This window comes from Ziziphus jujuba, chromosome 2 (assembly GCF_031755915.1).
Source record: "Ziziphus jujuba cultivar Dongzao chromosome 2, ASM3175591v1".
NCBI lineage: Eukaryota > Viridiplantae > Streptophyta > Magnoliopsida > Rosales > Rhamnaceae > Ziziphus > Ziziphus jujuba.
In genome coordinates, this window is record NC_083380.1 from 1,725,086 (window position 1) to 1,736,620 (window position 11,535).

At 34.9% G+C, this 11,535-nt stretch overlaps 1 protein-coding gene across 1 annotated transcript; it reads right to left on the minus strand.

The window, feature by feature from the left end:
• Positions 1–272: 272 nt before the first annotated feature.
• LOC132800482 (disease resistance protein RGA2-like) lies at positions 273–11,315 on the minus strand. The gene is made up of 4 exons (XM_060814249.1): positions 10,413–11,315; positions 2,099–5,603; positions 1,789–1,894; positions 273–1,168 (listed from the first exon to the last, which is right to left on the minus strand). Exons 1-3 carry the CDS (start codon positions 10,800–10,802, stop codon positions 1,827–1,829), a joined length of 3,963 nt encoding a protein of 1,320 aa, XP_060670232.1. The 5' UTR covers positions 10,803–11,315; the 3' UTR covers positions 273–1,168; positions 1,789–1,826.
• Positions 11,316–11,535: the final 220 nt, after the last annotated feature.

Here is an 11,535-nt window from a genome sequence, read left to right on the forward strand (position 1 = left end):
ATACTTAGAGAATGTACAGGTAGCCAACATATTCTGCTAACTAAAGTCTGCATAGGGTATTAAAGCTAATAAGAAACAAATTTTACGAAGACAAATTATTTCATTAAGTGTGAAAGGTAATGCAAGTTTTAATTTAAAGAAAAGCAGGACATGTATCCTTGCCTCTTAATGATAGACTTCTTTCCCTGTTTTAGAGCCTCACAGTTTTGGAAATAAGATTGAACTCTTTAGGTCCTGAACTGTGCTTTCTTCTTCATTAGGTCCTCCATTATAAGATAGAATTAAAAGTTGTTCACACATACAAACATTTATTTATGGTAGTGATTGAATTACTTAAACACACACAAACTCTGTTCTTTAGAATTAAATACTATTTACAGAGTTTCTTCTACAGAAGAAGAAAAGAATAGTTCCTTCATTGAGATTCATTATCATATAAAAGAGCAAAAAAGTTTTTTTACATTTGGATAGCTTCTGATAAGAGAAGACTGAGGTTTCTGAGGTAGCGGATTTTCAAAGCGCTCAATCTTCTCCCAGTCACCCACCAGTTTCTTTTTGGCATCTTTGCAATATGAAGGGACAATCCACAATCTCCAATGTCTCCAAGTCTGAGAGAAATTCTATTCCTTGAGGCAGAGATTTCATAAAAGAGAATGTTGAAAGTCCATGTCTTTTAAGCCATTTTGAAATTCTTGACCCATTCTGGAAGAGTCTTCATATTACAATGCGAAATGTGGAGTTCTTCGAGGTTGGTAACATGTTCAGGAAGCTCCTTTAGTTTTGGAAGAGAATCGAATCTCAGAAACCCGAGGCTTTGGGAGGTGTCCACCCAATATCAACTTCAGAGCTAGTGTCCTTATTCCCAATAATACACAACGTAGCAAGTTGGAGAGGAGCTTTTATCACTGTCTGTATGAATGTCTCCAAGCTAGTATAAACACTGGCCACTTTTTTAATTTGTGGTAGATTGGCATGACTCAACTTGGGGCAGTCTTTGATGATCAATCTGGAAAGACGAGGAAATGATGGCAATAAGCAGCTGTTTTTGAGACATCTCCCCCCCAATCCCTCTAGATTAGGCAGTTCTTTAAGCCTTAGCTTTTCAGGCGTGATCATCAGATTCCTTGGAGATATACTTCAAATTAGCCAACGCATCCACTATCAATACCTAGAGAGATAAAAGCTGAGTAAGTGGTGGTAGATATTGACAATCACAATTTTGTCATGAAGATTTGACCAAATTTCTGAGTGAAATAAGCCACTCGGAAAATGTGACACCACTATGACCTAATAAAGGCAATTATTTAATATTTGAGTGTGGCTTCAGACCTTGCAGTATCTTTGCAGCACCCACTGCTGCATTGACATTTACATCCCAAGTTTGTGACCTCGGAAACCATGTGATTTCTCAAACTTTGAACTTGTATCTATGCTTCTATATGGTAAATCAATTAATGTCAACAAAATTTACTATACTATTATTAAACGCCATATCTGTGAACATGAAAAACAATCATAAGCTAACCAAATTCAAACTTGTTCAATATTTTTAACTAGCAGACTGTGATACTTACATGGTGAAAGTATGAGGCAGACAACATTTCTGCTAAGTATAGAGTAGATCATTAAGAAAACAAATTTTACAAAGGCACACAAAGTATTTCAGTAAGGAATTTAAATGCATACAAATGACATATGTAAACATTTGTGTGTGTATGTACATGTGTGAAAGATATCACTTCTAATGAAAATTCAAATTTTGGAGAATAGCAGGAAATGTATAATTACCTATTAATTGGTATACTTCTTCCCGCTATTTTAGGGCATCAGAAAATTTGGCGAGGGGACTCTAGGTGCTCAACTGTTTGGTTTTTTCCTTTTTCTTTAGTAGATTCTGCAAAATGATATAAAATTAAAACTTTTTAACATATTTGACGATATGAATTACTATTAGAATTAATTCCAATATATCCTTTAGAATTAAACACTAAATATGTACAATCTTACAGAGTGTCGGCCATAGAAGATCAGAAAAAGAAAATTAATATGCTTTTTATTGAGATTCATTACCATATAAAAGACTATAAACTTTTTTTACCTTTTGTTGACTTGAAGATAAGAGAATATTGAGGTTGCTGGAGTAGACGGTTTTCAATATCTTTAATTAAATTCCAATCTGCACCAGTATTTTTTTGGCATCTTTGCAATAAGATTGGACAATCCACAATCTCCAGTGTGTTTAAAGAGCTTCCAAGTCCATCACTAGGCAATGATTCCAAAAAAGGGCATGTTAAAAGTCGAAGAGTTTTAAGTGATTTGAGATTCTTGATCCATTCAGGAAGAGTCTTTATGTCGCAGCGCCAAATTTGGAGTTCTTCCAGGGTGGTAACATGTTGAAGCCCCGTAGGAAGATTCTTTAGAGTTGGATGATAATCAAATCTCAGAATCCGGAGGCTTGTGAGTCTTTCCCATTTAATCTTATTATGCTGATGACCATCTTCAGAACTAACCTCCTTATTCCCAATAATAAGCAGACTTTCCAACTTGGAGAGAGGATGAGAGGTGGGGCGCTTGGCATCACTCGTTGTCGACTTGGAGGAGCTTGCATCATTAGTTGTCTTTGTGAAAGAGCTTATGCTACACATTGTCTTTGCTCTTTCCAACTTAATCTTATCATTCCCACCATCTTCCGAGATAATCTCCATATCCGAACGACTAGGCAGACTTTGCGATTCGGAGAGAGGACGAGAAGGCATTTCATTATCCATTGTCTGTATGAATGTCTTCAAGTTAGTGTTATCCAACACTAGCCATTCTTTTAAATTCGGGAAGAGCGGCATGGAATGCAGCTTGGGGCAATCTTCGATCAACAGTTTGGAAAGACAAGGAAATGATGGCAATGGAGTAGGTGTTTTTGAGACATCTGCCCACCATCCCTTCAGCTTTGGCAATTCTGTAAGCCTTAGCTCTTCCAGGGATGGCATGAATGCTGTTGATGATGAATAATGGCACTCAGACTCGTCGGAGATATACTTCAAGTTAGCCATCGCATCCAGTATCAACACCTTGAGAGATGAGAGCTCACTAAGTGGTGGTAGATTGTTGCATTTGCATTTTTGCAATGAAAATTTGACCAAGTTTTTGTGTGATATAAGCCACTTGGGGAATTTGTCAGTCCTGTAGCCAAATAAAGCCAGTTCCTTTAGATTTGGGTGTGGCTTCAAACCTTCTAGTGTCTTTAGATCACCGGTTGGTGCAGGATTGGCATTTTCATCGAATTTCCAAGCTAATGTTAACGATTTAAGATGTTCTTTCCCCTCCAAGTTTGCTATCCCAGAATTCATGTCACTTGTCAAATTTTGAATTTTGAGCTCTCCTCTCAATTTTTTCAGTTCCTTCAACTCATCATCTAGCTTGGCCGAATCTGCAGCATCATCTTTCAATGCAAATTGTGACAGTGTCTCAAGTAGAGTTAGCTCACCCAGTCCAAGAGGCATACGAGTTAAACTGTAGCACCAATCAATCTCAAGATGTTTGAGGTGGACTAGTTTCTTCATATTTTTTGGCAATTTTTTAAGTCCATAGCATTTGGAGAGTTTGAGTATCATCAAATACGGGATCGTGGTAATTGAATCAGGCAATGACTTAATAGCTTTGTTTTGAGAAAGATCAAGGTATCTTAGATAATTCAACTTACCAATGTTCTTTGGCAACTTGTCGATCCCTGTATTATGCAGATCCAACGTGCGTAATGCTTTGCAATTTGAAATGATACTTTCACAAGTTGAGTGGCTTACTCTCCTCTTAGTTTCCTTTTGGAACTGACAAGGCAAAATAATTGTTTGAATCCTCTTTGCCTGAAGGAATGAAGTGGGCATCTTCCACGAAGCGTGTACATGGAAGTGAAACGAGACATGTCGAGTTCTTCGATCAATACTATGCTTCTCATGTTCCTTCAATGTGGCTAACCTTGTTCCTGCAACAAATACTGCTAGATCTTGTATAAGGTTTGGCATCTTGTACTTACTTACATTCTCACGATCGTCACCAACTTGTTCAAACAAGCATCTCTGATGTAAATTCTTAAAATACTCGTAACCCACATCCTCCATTCTTTGTCCTGGCTGTGGATAAATCAACCCTTGTGCCATCCAAAGATGTATTAAGGTTTTGACATCAATTTCATATTGTTGAGGGAATATACTACAATAGGCAAAGCAATGTTTCAAATGCAGAGGGAGGATATCATAACTAGGTTTTAGTGAGGGCAAAATCGTTTCCGTTACTACATTTTGAAACTCTGTTAAGGTTTCTACATTTATGGAAATGAATTTCTCGAATTTCTTGAATTTCTCACCTAGTTTCCTCAAGGCAAGAGGGTTTCCTCCGCACTTTTTCAGCATCTCCACAATTTTGGGGTCTTTCCGCATCTCCTCACTTTTGGAGTCGTGGACTGCTTCCGAGTCCTGATCTTCACCTAGATTGGAACGAACTCCTTCGATAAAAGTAGTCCAAGCGTCATCGTCACCTAGATTTTTCAACGTATGGGGGACCATTTTACTTGTAATTTGTTTATTACGAGTAGTTATTATTATTCGACTCCCTTCACGGACATTTGAATTTGATAATAAGTTTTTGAAGTTTTCCCACTTTTCAGGGTCCATATTGGAGACGTCATCAAGTACAAGAAGCAGCCGTTTGCCCTCTATTCCTTCTCGTAGTTTCTCAGTCAATTTAAATTCACACTTGCTGAGTTCTTGTTCGAGCTTGATCATTTCAGTTACTAACTTCTTCTCTCCCTCCTTATATATTTCATCCCCTAATTTGTCCATAATTTTCTTTAGCTTTGCAGTCATCTCCTTCCGAAATTGACCTTCATCCAGGTGGCAGTGGTGGAGGTGTACTTTGATGGCGTTCTCGATCACGTCACGAAATTCTTTCAAATCAGTACCGTCGAAAAATTCATGGATTACTTTCATCCTTACCAACTCAACTTCATTTTGTCTGTTGATCTCCCTCTCGCTATCATCGGCCCTTTTAGCTGTACTATCCTTTTCAGCTGTACCATCCTTTTTAGCTGCAGACATAATGAATCCTTTAACAAGTGACATGAAAACTTTCTCATCTGCTTTCTTCATTGTAGACCGTAAGAGTTCCCATTCCTGATTCTTTTTTGCTGTATACATAACGATTCCCTTGAGAAGTGAACTTATGTCAAAATCGTAATCGACATTAAGCCAAATTGTCAAGTCGAACTGCTCTTCGATCTCCCAATCCAAAAACACCTGTTGAGCAAGAGTGGTTTTTCCTAATCCTCCATAACCTACTATGGCCAGGGCTGCCACTTTTTCCCCTTCATTTCCGTCCTCTAACAAATGTTTTTTAACATCGTTTACATGACTCTCCATCCAAGAATCTGACCACAGTCTTTTAAAGTCCGGGTCAAGCTCCTTCGTGAAAACTTTATGAGGCTGATCTTCATGTCTCTCCTTCGAATCTTCGATAATTTGCTTAATCTTTTCTCCGAACGTGTCTAGCTTTTCCTTGATATTTTTTAGTTTTCCCAGTTGGTCTGAGCTTAGGTCGTCTAGCTCGACGTGGACCTGTGACAAGAATTTAGATGGAGGCTCTGTTAGACATTTCGAAATTTTTTAAAAATAATTTTTTTTTTTAAAAAAGCGAGTCATGTTTTAAAAAAATAAAAAAAATAAAATATTTAGTTAGTTAATAGACATAAAGAGCTTTTATGCACATAACTATTGAAAAAAAATCCACAATTAACTATGCATTTATACCACCTAAATTTAAATATGTTAATTTCTATACCACATGTATAGAGCACTACACATTAAGCATTGGAAATTCTCTAAGAGATAATAAGAAAATGTTCAAAAGTAGAAAACAATTTTAATGTGGGGGTGAGAATTAATAAGGGAAAATATCAATTCTTTCTTCTTATTTTGATTGAAAATTAATCAATACAAGTTCATTTTTCTTAAAACATCAATTCTCTTCTTTTATGTATTTGATATTCAATTAATTTTGAAAACAAATATGTATTTCCGAAATATTTCCTGTCAATTGCTAACAATATGATTTGAATTTTGAACCTTTGGGTATGTACCTTTTCATATGATATGAGTTTTACACATTTTGATGTGACATGAATTTTGGACTTTTGATATGTTATGAATTTTATGGTTTTTATAGTTTGGTATGTTGGTTCATAGCAGACAAATTTGTGGCTAGTTTCGTTATGGAATTTTCCCTAAATAGTTCAAATATTTTATCGCCGTTGTTGGGATGAGTCATTGTTATGGCCTTCTTGGCTAAATGATTCATGATTTTTTACATTTGGGTATTTAACATATAATATTACGTGTAGAAGGACCTACCGGATTATAATAAGCATTTAACTCTTTTGTATGAGTGTTCTTGTCTATTTTAAAGCATTAAGATTTCTCATTTGCATGAAAAGTCCTATTGAGCATTCAATAGCTAGATGAACATGAAACTACAAGAAAACAAGTTTTCGAAAATAATTGGGTCATGGTTTGTTTTTGTCAAGTTTTGTAGTGTTGGAATTGTGATTTGTTGGTTCAATTTGGAAGTACTTAAACTATGACTTGTTTTATATAAATCTATTTTTTCTTATTATTTGATGAACTATGTTATGTATGTGTATTTTTGTATAAGGTTATATATTTATATTTTTTTAACTATTTTCCTATAGCCAAAACATAGTGACTTACTGAATTATCACTCATTAGTTTTGTATGGTTTCAGAAAAACTCAAGTATAGAACATTAGATGTGGATTTGGCAAATGTCCAATTTTGTTAGTTTTGTTTTATATGTTGTCCTTATTTTACTAGTTTGCATTTTGAGTTGTATTTGAAAGGTTTTTGAGATTTTGAAGGGTTGGCTGTGTATTGTAAAGAATTTTGCTTATGCTATTTTAAGATTTTCATTGGTTTTATTTTGGAAAAAAATACAATTAATTCCACAAGGTTTTTTGGTATGTTATGAAGAAAAAAAAATTCTCTTACATAACGTTTGAGCATCATTTTTAATTGATGTTTAGTATGTTTTTCACATCAAATATTTAGTTGATATTTAGCATCATTCTGCAGCGTTTCCTTTCATCAGAAGCATGCCTATTTTCTTTAATTAAAGTTTTGGTTTCATTCTATTGAGAGAAATCTAGAAGTAAAATTTACTAGGGAGAATTTGAATTTAGAATTCACATTTTTTTTTTCTTTTCTTTCACTATAAAAAATTGGGTTATTAGGTACAATACATATTGTGGTTAAAAGAGTATATTTTGTGGCTAAATAGTTTTAACCATAATAAGTGGCTAATTGTTAGCCCCTTGAGCCTTGGGATAGGCCAAGCATGCTGGTTCCTGTGCTCATGCTTAGGCCTATGGCATGCTTATATGCCTTGACTGGTAGCACATAGTGCTATCTAGCATCGCAAAGTGGGTAATTAAGGTTTTTGGTTTGAAGCAAACTAGCATTAGACACTAGAATTTGATTGGTATGGTGTTAAGCATACTTAGGTGTGAATTTGGCATGGTGGTGAGCCCTCAAGGCCATGCTAAGGGTCATTATGACTCTTTGTACAGTTTGATGTATGGTGTTGTCAAAGAAAAAGGCTAAATAAGCTTTTTAGAAGGGGGATACCCTAGTGGTATATGTAAGGCATGGCATAAGTGATTTCCCAACATGCATGGGCGTCACATAGGATGGTTCTTATTAGCAATGCGTGTGGAATACTCAAATATTGGTGGTGCATGGCTTGATGACTTGTGGACTTGATGTGGTGGCTATGGGGGCGTCTCGTTGTGTGGGTGCATGGATTGTAACCAATCATATGCCTTAGACTATATGGGTGAGCATTTCTGGGCTTTGATGTACAGCATGCATGCAGGTGTGTGGGAACATTTGCATGGTCATGCCTGCATGAGTGCAACGTGGGCATTTATGCTTAGGTGCAATGTGCAACAACACACAACACTAAGTACAACTACCAACATCTCGTGGCAGCATGTGGTAGCAATGTGTAGCATCTTGTAGCAATGCACAACAACAACATGCAGCAACAGGTGTACGCATGGGTAGTGGCATGTAATAGCAAGTGCTTGTGTGCATGGGCAACGGTATGCAATAACAAGTGTGCATGACTGTGTGACAACTAGTGTGGATAGGTGTGGGACACTGGTAGGCTATCCAATGTCCAATCCCACATCGCCATCGTGTAGATCAATGAATGATTTAAATGTAATAATAGTCAATTTTTTAATACCGAGACCTTTTCAAAACGGTTGGCTTTAGAGTTCAAAAGAACTCTAAAGTTGAGTGTGCTCAAGTGAAAACAATTCTAGAATGGGCAACCTTCTAGGAAGCTTTGAATAAAAAATTTTGTACTAAACACGGTGGCTAAATTGATGACAATATTGGCAGAGAGTGACATATTTGCCAATGGAAAAGGGATGTTACAGTTGGCCATTCATTGATGTGTTTTTGTGCCAAATTTGGTGCACAAATGTTCGTGTGTTGCTAACATGGCACACACATATGTGGGCAGATGGTTGCAACCAATTGGGACAATGGGCTTTGTTGGGCCAGGGACAGCAAGGGCATCTTGCATGCACGACACATTGCATTGAGCAATTGTGCTGAATGTGGACGAACAAGGGCTATGGTTGTGTCTGTCTAAGGTCTTAGTTGGCAATCTTCTAAGTAATCAGGAATGCTTCTAAGGCACATGTTAGGTGCTAGCTGGTGTCAGTGTTGTTCCTAGCAATTAGGAGATGTCTATTGCATTGTTATAGGTAGCTAGGTGTCATTGTTTGGTGGGTCCCAATAATACATATGATTTTGGTGTTTATGGGCTTTGGATTGGCTTGAGACATCGAAAAGGAGGGAATTATGGTGATCCTTGCTACCATTAGTTGCTATATCCTTTATTCAGTGAGTTAATAAAGAAAAGTTGTGCATTACCCATATGTGCTAATGTGCTAATGTGCTAATGTGCTTTGTGTAAACCTTTGAACTGTATTTGTGTTGTGTTCCTATGAAATATAATGAATCTGAACACAGCTCGTTAAAATTTTTTATATAAGTAAATCCAAACCTATTTGTTAAGTTGTCATGTAACTTGTTATCTGACCCATCAATTTGTTAAGAATATATAAAATTTGGAAATTAGAATTTGATTTAGGTTTCAAATAATAAAATGATTTAAAAAAAAAATCTTGCAAATAGACTTATTTGATTTTATATTTGTAGCACTTAAGTTAGACAAAGAACAAATCAATACATATTTAAATAATAAACTAAGAATTTTTAATACTATAAAACTTGTACAATTACAAAATTATTCCTCCTTAATGGGTCTAGTGGGTTTATTATATATTGTCATGTTTTATCCAGTAAGACCAGTAAATTTTTAGATCTTATTAGGTGAAATTGATATGAATTCGATATGATATCATTAATCCAAATCCAAAATTTATTATGCAGGTTCATTTTATGTAAGATTTTGCCAGGCATAGATTTGTGATTACATTTGTTATATTGTTATGTGCATTGTGTGTTGATTCCTCATTTTAGTGTGTGTGCTTGTGCATGCAAAACAATGACATTCATGGAGTGAAGATTAGGTTGTGTGCAATTGAGGAATTTGAGACTTGTTGTGCGTTTAAAATGCAATAGATTCTTAGTTCACGTGGGAAGACTAAGATTTGTGCCTTAAGCTGCATAGAGGGAGAAAAATTTGGGTTGATTTTCTACCCATGTTCATTTACCATGGTGTAACCAATAGACCATATGGTAAAAAAAATTTTAACCATAACTTATAATATATATATATATATTTATATATAGTGCAGCTAAGTGTATAATTTTTGTAGTTAAAGACTAATTATTGTGGCCAAAAGTGATTTTAGCCAAATAATTTATCGTGGATAACTAGCCTTACTGTTTGTTTGTTTGATTATTTATATATATATTTTTTAAGTGATGGTTTAGGTATAAATGATCCACTGATTTTAATGTAAAAAAGTTAATTTAGAGAAATTAAGAATTCTCTATATTCCCAAAGTTTATATTTCTATATAATAAATAAGTTTTTGGAAAGTTTATATTTCTATATAATAAATAAGTTTTTGGAAAAAAATATAGTTTTTGCTTAAGAAAAAGAAAAAGAAAAGAAAAATAAACGAAATCTTATACATATTGTTGATAAAGGGTAATTTGTTTTCGTAGACTCGATCTTGATTCGACCAGATGTAAGTGATATACCTTTCCTCTTTAGTTTAGAATATATTATAATCTCTATAAAAAAAAAAAAATGTAATTTGTTTGAGAAGGAAGTATTACATATCTCTTTCACGTTGTGCTTGTTTACCTCATTATAGACGTCGTCCATCGTGTCATCTGCTTCAGACACTACATCTTCAAGCTTCTTAAGCCATGTTGTGACCTGCTTACTCTGGTCCTGCTTCTTCTCTGCATCTTTCAGTACGTTCCTGATTTTTGAAACGGGGGTATCAAGTACTCTAAGATCATCCTCGTTCATCGAGTCAGTTGCTTTCAGTGCATCTTCAAGCTTCTTCTGCCACGTTTCGACTTTACAGTTCTCAGCCAGCAGCTTCTCTGCAGCAATTTGTAATTTTCTGATTTTTGCAATGGAGTATTGAAGTCCTAAAAGTTTATCCTTATCTTTCATCCACAAAGCTGCATTGTCTAACTTCTGACTGATCACATCGATAATTACAGAGGCTGTAGATTCCGCCATTGTGTAAATGGTTTGCCGGACGGGAAAGAGTGGGTGTTCAAAATTGAGGATGTTCACAATGAGAAAGAAAAAGATTGTGTTGAGAGACGAGGTACCCTCCTAATCGCTTCCCCTTGTCTAATAATTTATATGGCTTTCTTTTTTAACTTGCATGCAATATCCGAACCCTATATATATATATATATATATATGTTAGGATGCATATATTATTTAATTATATGTGGCTTTCTTTCTTTGCAACAATTATGACATTAGGATATTAATATAATGTGAATATAATCATGATCAAATATAATGATCAATTACAAATGTAAAGTGATGTGGCAGTTTGACATGTTATTATTTTATTAGTTTATGGATAAGTGAATGCTTATGTTCTCGTTTGACAGAAATGATAAAGATTGTGATTGAGATATAAGAGTTCTAATCTCATGCTTGGTGCAGCAGCTGATAGGATTAAAATATTATTATTATATTTTTTTTTTATATCTTTGTTTCTTTTTTTATTTGGCATAAGTTTTTTTTTTTTCCCAATATTTTGTCTTTTTTTGGTTTGATTTTATTTTTTACTCTTTGTAATTCCGTTTTGTTATCTTCCATTTCTTTGACACATCCATTCTTTCTTTCTTTCTTTTTTTACTTTTTCTTATCTTCCATTACTTCTTTTTTATCTTTTGAATATTTTTATTTTTCTTACCTTGCCTTCCGTTTTTTTATTTCTATTTCTATATAT